The sequence below is a fragment of the Phyllostomus discolor genome, chromosome 13 (assembly GCF_004126475.2).
Source record: "Phyllostomus discolor isolate MPI-MPIP mPhyDis1 chromosome 13, mPhyDis1.pri.v3, whole genome shotgun sequence".
Taxonomy (NCBI): domain Eukaryota; kingdom Metazoa; phylum Chordata; class Mammalia; order Chiroptera; family Phyllostomidae; genus Phyllostomus; species Phyllostomus discolor.
In genome coordinates, this window is record NC_040915.2 from 64,252,366 (window position 1) to 64,271,618 (window position 19,253).

The 19,253-nt window shown below is 43.7% G+C and overlaps 1 protein-coding gene across 4 annotated transcripts in view; it reads right to left on the reverse strand.

The window, feature by feature from the left end:
- The window catches only part of CDON (cell adhesion associated, oncogene regulated), a 91,992-nt gene that overhangs the window by 50,651 nt on the left and 22,088 nt on the right, over positions 1-19,253 (reverse strand). For all 4 annotated transcript variants that reach the window (XM_036014298.1, XM_036014299.1, XM_028528476.2 and 1 more), the window contains exons 2-3: positions 2,971-3,107; positions 959-1,231 (exon numbers count right to left, since the gene is read on the reverse strand). In XM_036014298.1, coding sequence (XP_035870191.1) covers positions 959-1,231; positions 2,971-3,046 — 349 coding nt within the window. In that variant the 5' untranslated portion in view covers positions 3,047-3,107. The remainder of the gene's footprint in view (positions 1-958; positions 1,232-2,970; positions 3,108-19,253) is intronic.

The window sequence follows — 19,253 nt, forward strand, 5'->3', positions numbered from 1 at the left end:
CCCTCATCAGCACGGACTTCCCCTGTTCTGGCAGAACATCCCTGTTCTGCCTGAACTCAGGTTCAATAGGATGGTTTTTGAGGACGACCCCAGGACGTCGAAAACAAAACTGTGTGTCACTGGAATCATCTGCGCACACTGACTCGGTCTCGATTCCCCTCGGGTTAAGTCCCCTGCAGACGGGCCTGCGCGGAAGGGCTCCATCGTCTCCAGGGCTGACAGCAGCCAGCAGCCTGCCCAGGGGAAGCCAGCCCTCCAGCGCGTGTCTTGGAGCAGTCCATGGGTCACAGCTCTACAAAAACATTTACTCTTCTCAGTTATGACAACCTCACCACTCCTGGGGAATCCAGACCTGTTCTGTCAATAGGGGCGCCCTTACGAAGACGCTTCCAGGGCTGGAAGCCGTCACCGTCTGAGAGGCAGATGGCTCAAACACACTGAGAAAACCACGAATCCAGATTTTCCCCAAGCTCGATACTCAACATTCCTTTCGCTACAGTCAGTTATTATTTTCCTGCTTCTTTAGCCTGGTTTCAATTACACAAATTAAAAGCACTCAGTAATCAGGCAAATAAAACAATTAGATGTGAAAGAAAGATAAAGGCCTGCATAAAATAACTGAGTGTCAAAGTAGACAATAGCTTTTTTGTTGCTGCTCCTATTAAGGACTTTCAAATGCTAACCAAAAAAAAAAAATTCAGAATTCCCTTCAGAAAACTGTCCTGTGTAAAAAAGAAAAATCACTTCTACACCCTTTTTGCAGATGAAGACAACTAAGCCGGGCTCGTGGAGGTTCAAGTACACTTCCCCAAGTTAAACACAGAGCCAGAGTCAAGGCTGGGATGAGAAGCCCTGTGTGTCTTCCTCCAGAACCCACGCTCTCCCCACTACCCACAATGCAAGTGCTAACAGCAACTCCAGGAAACCCCGTACGTAACAGGGACAAAATTAAACTCACCGGCAATGGACACTGTGGCAGGGCCGCTCACAACCGCACCGACGCTGTTGTTGGCAACGCACTGGTAGTCGCCCGAAAGGGAGGGGTTGAGAGAAAGAATAGTCAAAGTCCCCTGATGAATCTCAACCTGTTCCATGTTTCTCTCCAGCCTTTTTCCATTACGCCACCATGTGATACGGGCAGTCACAGGTTTAGCAGAACAACGCAGAACTACAGGTCCACCGAGTTTCTGGACAGCAGACAGTGGCTCAGCAATAAAATAAGGTGCCAAGTCTATACGGAAACATTCCCCGTGTGCAAAGGAGGAGGAAAATGAGAAAGAAAATACATTAAACACGTTTCATCTCAGTCTGTGTAACCACAGACAATCCCTTACTTGATCTATATATGTTATGGTTCTTAATGCTTGTGTAACTTCTAGGAAGTCTTAAGAGTCAATTTTTGGAAGAAAAAGAGGCAACGTGTAAGCCTAGGACTTAACAATTAGGGTAGAACAGATAAGAATCCTTATGACATACATGAGAAATGGCAAATTGCTCATTTAAGGAAGTGGCTTTTAAGGAAGAAAGTTAAGAATCTGACAAAGTGGAGATGACTTTCAACTACAAATAATTCCCTCCCCTATAACCAACAGTTTTTGACTTTTAAGAGCAAGTTATTTTTTTAAGATTTATTTATTTATTTTTAGAGAGGGAAGGGAGGGAGAAAGAGAGAGAGAGAGAAACATGAATGTGCGGTTGCTGGGGGCCGTGGCCTGCAACCCTGGCATGTGCCCTGACTGGGAATCAAACCTGCGATACTTTGGTTCGCAGCCCACGCTCAATCCACTGAGCTACGCCAGCCAGGGCAAGAGCAAGTTATTTTATAAGTGAAGCTATGGTATTTCTTCGCCACTTCCCTTTAACATAAAATAATGTTCAACTTTTAAGAAAGCGGAAGTAGAAGGTTAGGAAGCCACATTGACCCACAAAGTCTACCCTTATTTGGGGGTAGAAGGCTCAATAGGGTATCAACCCAACTATCTTTATTTGGTATTTGGAGGAGTTCATTTGTTATGTCTATTCCTCTAGGAGCTTGGTCAGAGGTGGAGGGGCCTTGCACTTAAGTATCAAAACAGAGCCCTCTCTTCCACCCAAAATAGGGGACAGGAATGCTGTCACTCTGGCATAATAAAATACTTTTTTAAAGAAACCAATAAATCACTGATTCTACTTTTACAGGATATTTTATCAGAAATGAAGGTTCAGGGAAGTGCCTCTCCTGAGTAAATCGGAGGTTGTTGCTTAGCAAAAATAAATAAATAAATAGATAAATAAATAAAACCACTGCATCAGTTTTCCCTTACTAACTATAATATAGTTGTATAGTATATTTAACTGAGGAAACTAAATATTACTTAGTGAACAAACATCAATGTACATGTGTATAACAGATAAATCTTTACAAAAACCTAGAAGGAAAGGAAATGCACAAGGGTCATTATTAGGCTCAGCCTTACCACACACTTAACAAGAGACACATCTCGGCTTTCCGGTAACCCAGAGAGGCAGATAATATGTTAGACAAGGTCACCAGAATCCTGGCATTTGAACACAGTTTTCTCAGTCCAAGTTGAATACCATTACATGCTGATTCTAAAATCTTTTTTTGGTGGTATGCAGTCAGCATTTTATTCCTGTTTTAATTTCTAAAATCAGAAATTTGAAACCTATATTCTTACTGAAAACAGCACAATTGGAAAATACTTATTTTTAAGGCAACAGAAGGAGTAAGTCTCAAGGACGCCGATGGGGAGGCCGGCTAATGTCCAAGCGGCACTACTAAGAGATCCTTAAACTGTCAAATTAACCAAAGTTTTTAAATTATTCAGCTGGTCGAACAAATTTTACGAGTGGCTTTAGCATCCATTACCACCAGTGAAATACTGAAGTTGAGGTTTTTGTTTGTTTCTTTGTTTTAGATTAAGATGGGGAAAATCTCCAGCTAAAACACTACCATTCTTCTACTCTTACCTGAACTCACGGAAGAGCACAGAGTCAGCAGAATACCATAGAGCAGTGTGTGCAAGGGTCCGGGATCCGAATGCATAGCGCCAGGTTACAGAAGTGGGTGGGACAGATTTCCAGGGCAAAACCCAGGTCTTGGCTCACTGGAAAACAATCAAAGAAAAGACCTCTAAACCACAAAAATAGCTGACCTCATTCATCTGAACAGTCAATAGGGTCGTTAGCATAATCCTTTATCTCCCCAACTCCCAAACTAATCTCTAGATGCTAAATTACAATGACAAGTTCTGCTCATTCTTCCAAGGTGTTAGGATGCCTCTAATTACGCAAAAGCCATCATTCCAAAAGGATACACTCAACAGCCTGTAGTGCATTTGTTTCACGTCTCATAAGCATCTACAACTCGACACAATCAAAATGCCCTCCTCTCCATTCCTTAAAACAGAAATTTAAAAAAAATAGCTAACATTTATGTAATGCTTAGTATGTGTCAGACACCATTTTACTTCATCTTTAAGATGAAGTAAACTTCATCTCGACTTCATCTTCACAGCGACCCTATGAAATAGGAACTACTGGTTTTCTTCCCTTTTTTCAGATGGGGGCTCGGACGCGTGGATGGTTCAGAGAAACCAAGGGCAGGCCGTGTTGGGGATGCAGGTCATTTAGCGAGTTTGCAGAGAGTCCGAGGACCAGGGTGGCATGAGCAGGGCGAGCCAGGACAAGAGTGCAGGAGGAGGAAAGCTTGGCCAGGTCCTACCCGGCTTTGAAAGACACAGTGAAGATTCTGGAACTGGGTGAAAAAGGCGGAAGGGATTAAGAAGTACAAATTGCTGGTTATAAAAACAGTCAGTCACAGGGCTGTAAAGTATAGCATAGGGAGTATAGTAAAAATATTCTGTAATAACTATGTATGCTGTCAGATGGACACTAGGTAGGGTGATCACTTCGTAAGGTATATGAAGTGTCTAATCACTATGCTGTACACCTAAAACTAATCTACTATTGTATGTCAACTGTAATTGAAAAATAAACTGAAAAAACTTTGGAAAATTCTCAATGTGGTGGCAAGCCCTGAGAGGACTTAGGGAAGGGGTGTGACGGCATCTCATTTATAGCTCACAGAGATCACTGGCTGGAAGGGACAAGACTGAAGTGGGGCGGGAATGAAGAAGGACCACAAGCAGAGCAATGTAATCCCTCGGGAGACAGAGAAGGAACCCACGTGGTGGGTTAGACCAGCGTGTCTACTGGGGGGTGGGGAAAAGTAACTGGACTCAGAACATTTGCCGAAGCCTTGGGTACAGAATGTGAGATGAAGAGATGTGCTAATAGTTTGGGCGTAAAAATAACAGCTCCGTTTACTGAAATGGGGAAGGCTGGAGGCAACGGAGAGGGGGTTAGTCAGCAGTGCTGCCCCAGCCAAGTTCAGTCTAAGATATCTGTTCGGCAGCCCGGTACTACTGTCGATTAACAATGACACCCTGGATCCAGGGGCTGTGCAGTACGTCGGAGCTGGAAATGCAGACGTTAGACCCCTAAAAACCATGGCACTGAATGAGCTCTCTCGAAGGAAAATGAGAGAAGAGGAGAGACCCGCTAGGAGCCTCGGGACTTCCAGCCTCCCCAGACTGAACAGCGGGAGAAGAAAGGAGCAGTGGAGACTGAGAAGTCATCAATGAAATTGGAAGAAATCTAGGAGAATGTTGTGCTGGGGAGAAAAATATTTTTAAAGTATTTCTAGAAGAGTCATGAACCCTCTCAAACACTTCTGAGAGGCAGAATAAGACGAGACACCATGGGGAAGGCATCAGGGAGGTCGCTGGTGATGCTGACGAGAGGGGGTTTGACGGAGGCGCGAGGAAAGCCTGGCAGTGGGTTCACAACAGAGCCGGAGGGCAGGGAACGAAGAAAGCGGGCACAGAAAACTTGAGGGTTTCGCTATGAAAGGGCAGCAGCAGAGTGTGGAAGAACAGGGAGAACTGGTGGAGATGAACGGCCGTCACAGGAGGGCTTGTTTGTGTGGGGGCTTTCAAACACAGAGACAGCCCAGCAACCCAGCAAAGCCGAAAGTGCTTCCTTCTCCACGCCACATACTCCAAAGTCTACGGGTGGCAAGCTCCACTTTATCCCGCTCCCAGACTATCAGTTCATGCATGGGCTGCCTTTTCAATTTTTTCTTGCTGACCTCTTCTTGAAAATGAGGAAGGATATTTTGGTTACCACTCGTGGGAAGAAAGGGCCATCTGTGTAAAAACTTTTTTTTTGGTTTATTTGAATTCATATTTGCGTCAAGGGTAAGAACTGACACGCCACTGCTAAGCAGTCAGGCAAAGTAAACATTCAAATAACTTGCTAACAGGAGCCACTTTCCTGAGAGAATGAGGACAAGCAGGAGTGTTTCTTCCTTTTGCCAAATCTTCCCTCAAGTATTTATTTATTGAAAAGCAGGGGGGAAAGTTCCTCGGTCTACTGTAACCCCAGCACATGATCTACTGAGTTACTCTACAGCCATCCTTTAAAACGTCACAGCTCATTATTGCTACCTAAGTATTAGCACACGGGCATACACTTTATTCATTCTATCTGTTAGGTTTCTCATAACACACTGTCCCTTTTTTATTTAATGTTTATTTTTCTATTGCAGTGGATGTATATTATATTTGTTTCAGGCATACAACATAGTAATTAGACATTATATAACTTGCTAAGTGATCACCCTGGTAAGTTGAGTACCCATCTGGCACCATAACATAGTTATTAAAATTTTGTGGACTATATTCCCTATGCTGTACTTTACATCCCCATGACTGTTCTGTGGCCACCAATTTGTACTTACTTCCTAATGCCCTCACCTTTTTCACCCAGAGCCCTAACTGCCCTTCCATCGGGCACCCATCGAAATGTTCTTCTCTATGAGTCTGTTCTGGTCTGTGTTCATTCATTTTGTTGCACAGATCCCACATACAAAATCATTGGGCATTTCCCTTCATCTGTCTTATTTCACTCACTCACTTCACAGCCTCTATGTCCATCCATGTCATTACAGATGCAAGATTTCATTCTTCTCTATGACTGAGTCATACTTCATTGTGTGTAGGCACTACTTCTTTCTCCATTCATCCACTGGTGGACACTTAGGTTGCTTCCATATCTTTTTTTTAAAAGATTTTATTTATTTATTTTTATAGAGAGGGAAAGGGAGGGAGAAGCAGAGGGAGAGAAACATCAATGTGTGGTTGCCTCTTGTTCGCCCCCCACCAGGGACCAGGCCTGCAACCCAGGCATGTGCCCTGACTGGGAATCAAACCAGGGACCTTTTGGTTTGCAGGCCCATGCTCAATCCACTGAGCTACACCATCCAGGGCTTGCTTCCGTATCTTGGCTATTGTAAATAATGCTGCAATGAATATAAGACATATTTTTTTTCAAATTAGTGTTTTGGGTTTTTTCAGTTCAATACCCAGGAGTGAAATTACTGGATCCTTCTCTGTCTCTTGTTCTAGCCTTTGTTTTAAAATCTGTTTTTTGTTTAGTATAAATATTGCTACTCCACCTTTTTAATTATTTTGTTTTCCTTTTCATGAAATACCTTTTTCTATCCCTTTACTGAGTGTGTCTTTTGACCTGAGGTGGGTCTCTTGCAGGCAGCATGAGGGTCTTGTTTGCTTGTCCCTCCAACCACCCTGTGTGTTCAAACTGGAGTATTTAATCCATTTGCATTAAAAGTAATTGTTCATTGACGCCTATTTATTGCCATTTTATTATTTTTTTTATCTTTTTCTTCTCCTTCTTTTTCAAAACGACCTGTTAACATTGCTTGGAATACTGGTTTTGTGGGGATGAATGCCTTTAGCTTTTTCTTGTCTAGGAAGCTCTTCATCTGTCCTTCAACTGTAACTCACAGCTTTGCTGGGTAGACTTGGCTGTAGGTCCTTGCTCTTTATCACATTGAGTATTTCATGCCAACCCCTTCTGGCCTGCGAAGTTTCTGTTGAGATCAGCTGACACTCTTATGAGAGTTCTCCTGTTGGTAACTACCTGCTTTTCTCTAGCTGTTTTCAAGATTCTTTGTCTTTAACCTTTGGCATTTTAATTATGATGTGTCTTGGTGTGGGCCTCTTTGGGTTCATTTTGTTTGGGACTTTCTGTGCTTTCCTGGACTTGTGTGTCTATTTCCTTCACCAGGTTAGGGAAGTTTCCATCATCATTTTGTCAACTAGGTTTTCAATTCCTTGCTCGCTCTCTCCTCCTCCAGCACTCCCATGATGAGAATGCTGCATGCTTGAAGCTGTCTTTAAACTATCCTCGTTTTTTTAGATTTTTTCTTTTTGCTGTTCGATTGGCTGTGTTCTGCTTCCTTAACTTCTAATTCGCTGATTTGATCCTGTTTCATCTACTCTACTGTAATTCCCTGTAATGTATTCTTTTCAGTTAGTACATTCCTCCATTTCTGACTGGTTCTCTTTTATGTTTTCTAACTCCATTGTTGTTTCCTATCTCTCCACTAAAGTTCTCACTGAGGTCACTGGGCATCCTTATAAGTGGTGTTTTGAACTGGGCATCTGGTAGATCGCTTGTCTCTGTTTTGTCTAGTTCTTTTTTTGGAGTTTTGTTCTGTTCATTCATTTGGGATATGTCTCTTTGTCTCCTCATTTGGCTGTCTCCCTGTGCTTGTTGCTATAAATTAGGTAGAGCTGCTACGCCTTTCAGTCTTATAGAGTGGCCTTACGGAGTAGGTGTGTCCTGTGGGGCCCAGCGGCACAGCCTTCCAAGTTACCCAATCTGGGCACTCCAAGTGCACCCCCAGTTTAAGCTGTGTCCACATTCCTGTTATGGTTGAGCCTTGATTCCTCTTCGTACATCAATGGGACACACTAAAGCACAGGCCAATGGGCTGAGAGAACTAGCTGCAACCCTAACAGAGGAGCTGCTGTGCATCCCCCAGAGCAGGCGTTACTTCGGCAGGGCCCTAGTGCCCAATGAGCCTGCCCCTTAAGTGTGTCTCTACTGGAGGTGGTAGGTGGTACTCTGGTGTGGTTGGAAGCTGGCCACCAGGTGCACTGCCTCTAGGGATTCCCAGGAGGTATAGCCCAAGATCAGCTGCCACCTGACCCCTGTCCAGGGTCACCTGGCATGAGCTACAAAGCAATATGCAGATGGCTGGTTCTTGTGCTGGGTTTGGAGGTGCCCAGGAGAGGCCAAGCTGTGAACTGGGGGACTAACTACTACTAGTGCTAGGCCTGGGGCCACTTAGCAAGAGATACAGGGCATGCTGAGGCCAGATACCGCTCATTTGGGGTCTGTGAACCTTTGACTGAGAGATTTTAGGAAAGTCTGAAGAATGAGCCAAGACAGCCTGTTTGCATGGAAAAGCCACTGGAAGTAGCTTGCATGGGCCTGCAAGTTGGGTGGGTCTGGGTCTCAGGGAGTCACTAGGGCAGAGTAAACAGCATTAGCCAGGTTGATGGAGATTCAGATGTGCGTATATGCCAGCAACATTCGGGGACGGTTCAGCAAAGCAACAACGGCCTCTGCCAGCACTTGTCTGGGAAAAGCTGGCCCTCCAGCCCTCACCCCAAAGCCAGATAACTCAGTTCCTCCCCATATGTCCCTGTTGCGCCTCTCATGCTGCTGCCCCAGCACTGGAGCTCCCAAGTGAACAAGTCCAAGTAAGTCTGTGCATGGCCCTTTAAGAGGAATCCCTGGGACTCCAGAAACCTCTGTCTCACTCAGCCACAATCCCCACTGGCTTTCACAGCCAGAAGTTATGGGAACTTCGTTCCCTGGTACTGAAACCCTGGGCTGATGGCCCTGGTATGGGGCTGGGACCCCTCACTCCTCAGGAGGATTTCCACAGCTGAGATACCCCTCCCAAATTTTAACCACCACACGTGGGTGTGGGACCAGCCTGTTCTGCGTCTCTGCCCCTCCTACTGGCCTCAGTGTGGCTTCTCTTTTATAACCTTAGTTGTAGGACTTCCGTTCAGCTAGATCTCAGGGGGTTCTCAACGACAGCTGTTCTGTGGTTCTGATGTGACTGCAGGACGTTTATCCATCCACCACCTTGATGGCACTCCAACGTGCTATCTGTTGATTTTGGAGGTTGGAAAGAACTTATGACCGTAGCAGTCATTTACTAAATATTTGTTGACTGGGTTTATAATTATACTTATCCAAGGTAAGCTTGCTCTGTTTCTTAGAGAACTATGACAATGAACATAAGGCCATGGCTTCTATAACTATATGGGTCAGGCAGCTTGAAATTATACTCAACAGCCACCAGTGGCAACCGAGGTCCAACTTCTCAAATAAACACCACTGACCATGAGGAGGGTTAGATGGTGTGTAAATCAGGGTATACCCATTAACACTACTGGAAAACTGCTCAATGCTATGTCATTTTAAAAGTATTCTTTGTTGAAAAAGGAAACTCAATGATATTAGTGTTAATGCTATTTGATTAGCAAGTTATTGGAAAACATATATATGACACCTATATATAGTTACATTAAAATGTATAAAATATGTGGATTTTATTTTTTTTAAGATTTTATTTATTTTTAGAGAGGGGAAGGGAGGGAGAAAGGGAGAAAAACATCAATGTGTGGTTGCCTATTATGCACCCCCTGCAGGGGACCTGGCCCACAACCCAGGCATGAGCCCTGACTGGGAATTGAACCGATGACCCTTCGGTTTGCAGGCCAGAGCTCAATCCACTCAGCCACTCTAGTTAGGGCAATATGTACATTTTATATATTTATAATTTATATGTAAGTATATATGTCCTGCATTGCTCTACCAAATGAACAAGTTGTTTGGTCAAGTTTACTACAACTGAACAAGGCCCCTGCCCTTTTCTTACACACCAGTGGCCTTCACAGGTATGTCACCTTTCTTACCCATAAAAAAGCACCTTGACAAGGGGAACAGCCCTAATTTCCTCTGCATAAAAGTTATCCCATCCCCCTCTTATCCTCTTTCCTGATTAGGAAACTGGCCAGCAGAGAGGTTTCTGGTAAGAGCACCCCCGCCCACTCCACCACTCATCACTCGGGGGCATAACTTGCTGTTTGACCTCTGTCCCAGTGCATACAACAAATATTCACGTGCAAAAATTAAAAACAGAACTCTGCTTTCAACCATATGGAAGAGAATTCTGATTTAAATCACACTGTCATTTTTTTGACATCTGCGTTTTCTTGCTTAGAATTTTTTTAAAGCACTCAATGTGATTAACATAATGTCAGGTGATATTTCAAACAAAATATTCAAGTTTTTTCACATACTCTACAATTAATATGTTATTTTACAAGTAGAAAGTTATTAATATATTTCTACAAATGCTGATAAAACATTCAGCATCAAAAATGTGGAATATACAAAAAAAAGTAAACATGACAATTCCATTGCCTAACTATAATACATCAATATTCTGATGCTTTTCCTCCTAATCCTTTCCATATGTGTATCTTTACATAATCAAGACCATAACATATATGCAATAGTTTTAACTCCTGCTTCATTTATTTATCTAATGATTAATTTTACTTATTAAAAGCATTCATAAACATAATTTGTAATAGCTATAGATACTTAGCCATTCCCTTTTAGGTAGTTAGGCTATATTTGTGTGTGGGGGGGGTCTGTCCAGAAAGTATCTAGCCATGTACTATGAAAAAGAGACATTTATTGAAGAAGATACAAGAAACGTTAAACATAGGACAATGACACCTCAGTCCCCTTCAAAGTAGGCACTTTGGGACCTCACACTTCTCCCAGTCACCATCAGCTGCCCCAGCATATTTTCCTGAATCTCATCAATGGTCTGAAATTTCTTCTCCTTCAAAGGTGATTTTAGTTTTGGGAAAAGCCAGAAGTTGCACAGTGCCAACTCTGGCTATAGGGGTGCTGAGTCACCTGGGTGTTTTGATGTTTCACCAAAAAACTCTGCATGAGATGTGATGCATGAGCAGACACGTTGTCATGATGAAGCTGCCAGTCACCAGCTGCCCATAGCTGTGGCCTTCTGGACCACCCGAACAGTTTCCATGGAGGAATGTCCAAGCTTAACACACAATTTGATGCAGATTCGTTGCTCTACTAGCTCAGTCATTTTGAATGTGACAGCCACACGGTACATGTGCTCACTCAACAGCGTCTACCACCCCCATTGACTAGTACAGCAAAGTCGTCATTGTTCACACACGCACATTCCAGTCCACTCTCCTTGGCTGCCAGGTTACATCAATGCCACGCAAAAACCGTTCTTGCCAGATACTAACCATATATTAACCATATACTAAACCGTATACCAACAACGGTTGGATTTTTCCAGACAGACCTCATATGTACATGTTTTTTGTTATTACAAATAATGTTGCTATGGACATCTTTGTCCATAAATCTTTAACCACTCTATGTCCTTAGGAGAGATTTTTAAATGGGATTATTGGGTCAAGGAGTACAAACATTTTTAAGACTCTTTAAAAATATAGAGTCAAATTGTTTTCCAAAAAGAAAAAGATGGCAACTCTCTCCAACCCCGAGCTTGACAACCACCATCAGCGCAGTGTGAGTGGGCTCCCGCTCACCGGCGCACGTTCTTGGTCTAGACCCTCACGCTGGCTTAGATCTTGGTTTAAATCCTCATGCTGTGCTAAGCAGAATGACTACAAAACATGAATGTGAGCAATTAATTTAAATATTTGATCAGTCATAAAGGAACATTCACTGTCTAATCTAGCAAGGCTTTTGCTAACAACATTCCAAGTTTACATAAAAGTAATGCAAAGAGAATGAAAGGCTCAGCACTGCCCATGCCACGCTTATCAAACCTCGTCCATCTGAACATCCAATTACAAAAAAGTACCGTGGACACAAAAACCTTTGCTTTTTACCCAAACTTTATTTTAAAGTTAGATAACAACTGTTATATTGTGTGGTTTTAATCTATAACATGTATTTCTCTTTAAAAATTTTGTATGCAAAAACTGGTGACAATTTTGGCAATATTTGTTGGCATTCAAAATAGTGAACTGCCAATCAGTTCAAAATTGTATTCTCCCTTCCTTAATGCTTTTGTCCATAAAGCACACACACACCTCTACGTCCCTAAGCTACTGAAGGTAGTAAACCAACTCAAGGAGTTGGATTGTAAAGTGCTTCGGTCTGGCCTTACTGGTGGACTTTGGCAAAGACCTGGTCAATTCCCCATGTGAAAACCAGAACTTTCAAGGCTTATCCAACTGGCTGGTCTCAGAAGAAATTAACATGACCACGAGGAAGTTCTTCTACCTCCTTCATATCTTCAGAGGAAGTTAACACCCAACAAGATTCTATTATTTTCACTGTAGCTCTGTGAGGCTGATTTAAGTGTCTGAGAAGATGCTCAGTGGTCACTTTGCTCCCAAGAAAGTATCTGGTGGTTCAGTCTCTCCAGAAGAAAGACTGGGGTGAAAAAAGTAAAAACAAAATAGAACAGTTAAGTGTAGCCCCCAAGAAACCTACAAGTCAGGGGACAACTCCTCCAAGCTGTAAACATTTTTGGAGGGCTCCCTACTTTCACATGCCCCCGGTACTGCTCCTGGAGTCCTGGCCTGAGATTCCTCCAGAAGAGCTGGCATTTCCTAAATTACAGAGCTTTCTTCAAGCCTCCCCTTCATATCTACACGGATGGCAATCTGTCTTCTCTAACAAACTGTACTTTCACGCCACCCCAGGCTCAGAAGCACTTCTGCTGGCAAACGGAAGCTAAAGGTAGCAAGAGAGGAAATACTTCCCTAACATTTATTTAACTTATTGTTCAGGTGGTGAACTTAATGCTTTTATAACCCCTTTCCAACGTGCTGCCAGAATGACCCTTTGGGAAAAGTCTTTCCTGAATTTCTAGATTTGATTTCTTTGTTTTTGAAGCAATGCCTTTGCTTTCCTAAGGATGATCGAGGCTGTCTCTCCGGATTACCCCCTCCCCATCCTCCTATATCAGACTTTGTCAAAGTTTTCTTTCAGGCTTAGGGAATAACTGTGACTAATTTGCAAACAAAAACTCAGCTTTGGGGTTGGCATTGTTCTTCAAAATAGCTCTAGTTTCCTTTTGTAAAGTAAAGGCACCTTACTCCTCATGAAACAGTAATTTCCTTCTTTAAGGAAACTGATCCTTATTTTCAATCTATTTCAAAATACACTGAGAAAAAATGTTTTCTGTAGTCACTACAAAAGAAAAAATAGAACATGTCTACTTAACAGTTTCTGATTAAGTACTGATTAATTCAGCATGACTTCAATTAGGGAAGTGAAACATGCAACACGTGTTTTTTAACCACTGAACTACCCTGACCTTAATCGCATCCAACTTTAAATCTCCTGTCGAAAGTTTTCTTCATTCTGAGTATCTGAACAATTTGGCGAAGCAGCTAATATTTCCTGCAGACTTCTAAGAATCCTAATTTTCCCAGGAAATATTCATTCAACCGATAAATTCCCTACAACAGGGCACCAACTTTGGGTGAGATCCTGGGAGGGGCACAAAGATAAGGAAGATGGAGAAGTCATTAATTCCTGAATTCGAGGCTATTGCAGCCTAATTGAGAGAAGAGGGTGTGAAAATAATTAACTCTGGAATAAAGAAGAGTGCCCTCCATAGTAAATGCAATGAGAGGGTAAAAAGTATTAAAAGTTCAAAGCAGAGGAATTCACCTTTTACTCCACAAGCTGTGCTTAGTGCATGCCCACTATGTGACTGTGTGTCAGGCACGGTGCTATGCTGGGAACTCAGCCATAAACAGATCAGACGGGACATCTGCCTTCCCGAGGTTTACAGTCACGTCAGGGAAGGCGACATTCAAACACACAGTTATCCCCCAGAACTAAACTTTTTGCCCTAGGGCTCCTGCAAAATTATTCCACTTTCTGGATGGCTTCTTTTTACCCAGTATCACAACTGTTTCAATCAGAAACTAAAAAGTGGTACTTTGATATCACGGCTTCAGGCAAAGATACACCCATCAGTTTACATGACATCGTGGTGTTTGGTCAGAAAATAGAAAGAATTTGAATGGCCTGCTCTGTTTGGGTGAGCCCCAAACACGGTGCTTCGAGTACAGATGCTGAGCGAGGGGGCAGTGGGCATTTCCTCCGACCTCGGTGGCCTCTCGCACTGAGGTGCCTGTGCAGCATGTCCCCCAGTTCAGAAGCACTCCCAGGGCCGAGGCTTCATCCTGCCACACAGGTGTTCTCTGTACCGTAACTGTGTCTTTAAGCGCAATGTGAATGCACGATAGATAACCGTGTACCTTAGGAGGACTTCCTGTTTGAAAGTTGATTCCCTGCCTCTCCATCACCTTGGAGGGACATCCTCACCAGCCCTGCTTCACCCCCAAGTCATCTTTCTCCTTTGCCTAGCACAAGAAATCACTGCAAGATATTTAGGAACCACCTGTATTTATTTACCTTGAAAATATTGTTTATCACCTATACAAATTTGTTTTTCTTGCTTAATTGATTTATTTTTCTATCTGTGAGACTGTTTCATGTTCCTGGATTGGGGCCACACATCATGCCTCCATCAAAATCAATGGAAATAGTTTTTGCTAAGAGGCAATGTTCTTAGGAAATAAAGGTTTTCTGGAATCACAGTAGTTAAGCGAAGGAGGGACAGGAGAGCAACAGAATAAGGCAAGTACAGGTGCTACAGGAAAAACAGAGGGGTCCCTTACCATAGATGTGGAGGATAGAAGGCTTCTCAAAGGAGACATTTAGGTGACTCAAATGGGTAAGTTTGGGGGTAGGGTGGAGGGAGGGATGCAAAGCAAGGGGAGGGGAGAACTCCAAGTAGAAGGAAAGGCGTGTGTGCAGAATCGGGGCAGAGAGTGAGGAAATATGGGCTGGAAAGCAGAGCAAGAACAGGAGGACTGTAAACAGCGAGAGTTAAGGTTGCAGAGGTGAGTGAACGCGTGACTACAAGGCCAGGTTATGGGGTTTGGTTTTTATCCTCAGGGGAGTAAGGATGGCTTTTAAGTAGGCGAGGGACAGACAGGATCAGACTTGTGCCCTTCAAACAGCACGAGCGCTGCGATGTGGAGAGTGGCTGGGGAGGGACAAGGGGTTCGAAGGCTGTGGGGGAAGGAGGACGGGGACCTGTCCTAGAGAACCATCCGGGAGACATTTACTCGATTAAAGGATGTTTTTAAAGACAAGGGCATATTTAAAAAAGAACTAGAACTTGGACAGTGAATGACTTGGATTGGGAAAGAATACATCTCTTAGACGTCTCTGGAATCCATTATCTGTCCACTTCTCTGTTTCCCTGCTGCTTTTGCCATTAATAAAGGAACTGAGGCTGCTGCCCAGATTTCTGACTCGGGCACGTGAGCGAGTGAATGACGTGCGTTTCCCAAGACAGGAAATACAGGAGAAGCAGCGGGGTTTTCCGTGGTTTGTTGCTGCTGTTGTGAGGGGGGCGAGCAGTGGAGGGAGTGCACCCTACGGTGTGGGGCTAATGAGTTGGGTTGGACATAAGTGGGGACTGAAGGAAGACATCTCAGGGGCAAACAGGAAGAAGCCTGAAGTGCTGAAGAGCGATTTAGGAGGCAAGGACGGACAGACAGAATGGACACTCCCTACCGGGGAGGAAGCCTCAGGCGGACTCCTAAAAACATACTGCCTTTGAAGGGGTGGCAACTTTTCATTCAAAATAATTCGCGTTGTCAATACTACTAAAATGTATTTAAAAATTAAATTTTGTTTGTTTATTTTTTAGAGAGAGGGGAAGGGAGGAAGAGAGGGAGAGAAACATCGATGTGAGACAAAAACATCAATTGGTTGCCTCTCCCATGCCCCCAGACTGGAACCAAACCCATAACCCACGCATATACCCTGACTAGGAATCGAACTGGTGACCTTTTGCTTTGCAGGACGATGCTCAAGCCACTGAGCCACACAGATCAGAGAAGAAAAAAAAATTAAACACAAAGGGAAAAGACAAAAAAATGGTATCCCAGGAATGGAATCAAACAGACTTTTTAAAAATGAGTTTCAAAACGTCATTGCATTTCCCACACATCTATCTTTCCAAAGCACTAGAGTTTGGGGGTCATCAGACACATTCCTCAACCGCTGACTCCTTCATGATCACTGAAGCCTTTGATCGGTGGCAGTCTTCATGCTGTCCGCATGGGGTCTTGAAAAATGAGAGTACCAGCTGGCCTCCATCCTTCAGCGATTCTACTAGATGACTGAGCAGGGGAGGAGAAGGGTGAGGAAAGGCGAGGCAAAGCAAGTGCCACTGTAAATCTAGTTGCAACAAATATACCATCCAACAGGTAGCGACCCCATTGATCTCAAGGTTATTCCCAGTTCTTTCAGAAACTGAAGATCCCCTTAGAGCAGTCATGTGCAACTGAGAGCGATGCATTCTCTGTGAGCTCTGGTAGCTTGGAGGCAGTAGGCGGCACGTGTAGAAGTAGAGCGGCAGGACACGGAACAGCCAGGCCCACGTTGGTAACCTGTAGTGCTATCTTCTTACCAGACCTCAGAGCCCTCACTCCGCAGTGCAGCTCTGCACAGTGATGCAACCGTTCAGACAGACTTCTTAATGTTGACGCCTGCAGGTCTCACAGTCCTTCCCCCGCCTCAGGGCAGCTGGACCGGGCAGTGGGGTGTACAAACTGAGCCTGCTGCCTGCAAAAGCACTTCCCTCCACTGCGGAGCGTCCAAAGTAGAGAGGAGCACATGGAAGTGACTGGGAGTTAAGGCACCAGAAAGGCCAAGTGAGCAGAGAAATAATCAACTCCACATGAGCCACTTCGGCTCCAACACAATGAAGGGCCTAGGGCTAACCCCAGGAAAGGTCACTGAGAGCAAAGGTCGAGAGCAAAAAAAGGCAACAGTGAAGGGCTGCCGGCTGCAGAGAGAGACAACGTGGTCCTAATTACACAGCAGAAGAGAAGGAAGGGCCTGGGCAAGGGCGGAGTTCAGTTCCACTCCCCGTATCTGCGTGTCTAACAAAAGAAGTCAAGTGTTCCTGCTCACTCTCTCTCAAGGAGAGTCTCTCCTCCTCTTCTGGAGCACAGGAAGCCAAGAATGGGGGAGACGGATGATTCTGGCCAGATGATTCTGGCCTCTACAGTGAGTCGTACGGGAGCACTGCAAATGTTTAAAAGCGCAGCTGCACACAAATAGTGAACTTCTAAAGTGGCTTGGGAGCAATTATTAAAAAGACAAAATACAGCAGGTTTCAAGGGGATTACTTTGCGAGCATCACAGAACCAACACATGCCAGGAATCCAACACTCAGCAGATTTTCCAGTTTGTCACTGGAGTTGGTTTCATGGGAAAAAATAATAGAGTTATGGTAACCACAAAACAAATGCTAAAAGCAAAATTTTAAAGTTTGCTGAGAACTAGCTAAACTTGAACAGACACACAACGGTGCAGACAGACATTTGGCTCAACTTCTTTGATGGAGAATGAAAAGAAGGAATATAAAAATATGTGAAAAAGAGCTCTAGATAAATGTTAGGTTATGGAATTAATATAGTTGCTAACAAGTCCAGCGCTCTGCTTAGACCGTACCAAATGAAGCACATTTCCCCAGCAATTCCAAAGACTCACCTCATGGAGTTTGGTTTAGATCTCATCTTAGTAACAAGGAAACAAAACCTCACAGAGAAACTCATTTCCACAAAGTATATCCTAATATATATGGTCAAACTTTTAGAAAAAAGTGAAAAAAGAAAAAATTAGAAATTTAAGAAGAAAATCTCTGCTGCAGATAAACTTGAGTCAATTCTGGTTGAGCACTGGGCCCCGTCCCAATGAATGTTATGGTGCCTGCTGGGTCATGAGGGTCCCGGTGACCTGAAACCTAGTGGCATCAGTTTCTAAGTACCCTATGTGATCTCTAAACCTGGCTGCATGAAATAACTGCAGAAGTCCTGATTTCACAGGAGTCCCCGCTTTGCGCAAACCGGTGGTGGGTGCTGGGTCAGACAGGGCTTCCCGGAGGGGCTGCGGCACCACGAACAGGGGCCTGCACTGATAATGGGCCAAGCCCCTTACCCAAGCATGTGGATAAGCTGACATACGAATCGATCACAGATTACTATACAGGCAGTGTCTAATCGCCACAAATGGATGAATAAGTCTAAAAATAAGTAAAAACACGCACTGGCCTGTATGCAGAAAATCTGCACCCCAGAAAACTTTGATAGGCCCTTAAAATCAGAGAAATAATCAAGATACAATGGCCTGAAGAATTGGAAAAGAGAAAAATAAGTCAATTAAGATCACAGTACCTTTGTAAACGGCACAATATAGCATGAGCTTTTAGTCCAATTGGAAAGGCCTGAGAAGCAGCTTTAGCCTTAGGTCTCCCCTGGCTCCCGGAAATCAAGCAAAACTCACTGGAACAGCTCTGCTGGCGACATTCGCCCGAAACAGCAGCTGCTGCGTTGTGACACTACGCTGGACCACAGTAAACACGACGGCCAAGAGAAGTAGAACACACTGATGCAGGAGACACACATGCACACACACCACGTACACGTGCATACACACCATATATACGTGCTTATACTGCGGGAAAACCACAGCAGCCGACACACCCAGCCTAGAAGAGGTTCAATATTCCACTGATGCTCCTGTGTGCAAAACTTTTCTGAGAAATCCTTTATTAATTATTTTACAGGCCAATGTACAATCTGGGCAAAAAAAAAATCATTCTCATTATGTTTTGATAGCACCTGATTTTTCTTTTATTTTTTCCATCACTATATATCTCCCATATCCTCTTCCATCCCATACAGTTGGTCTTAACTCCAACATTATCACCCAATTTATTCATTAACGGCTACTTCCAAAAAAATCAAGACTATAAAAAAATGTTTAAGTGCCATAAGATAATCCCAAAAGAATTCCAAATTTCTTAGCACAATTGTCGTGAGATTAATAATTAACCATAAAGCAAGATTAACTATACAGCATCCCAATGTTGACAGACTTCTTGAAGGACACAATTGTCATTTAGGTATACAAGTCCTCCTATATTTCTTAAATCTTTCATATCGCACCATACTCACATTTCCTGTGTACACAGCACCAGCCACGCCCTACATCCTGAAATCCACTGTGGGAAGGCGCTACACCTACACGCCCTCGAAACCAGGCTGCTCTTTCCAGGATTGGCCACCACTGGCTTCCACGTGCAATATGAGAGTGTCTTGTTTTGTTTTTTTGGTGAGATTTTAAGGGAGTTGTAACTTTATTCTTTACACAATGTCGTAAAATCA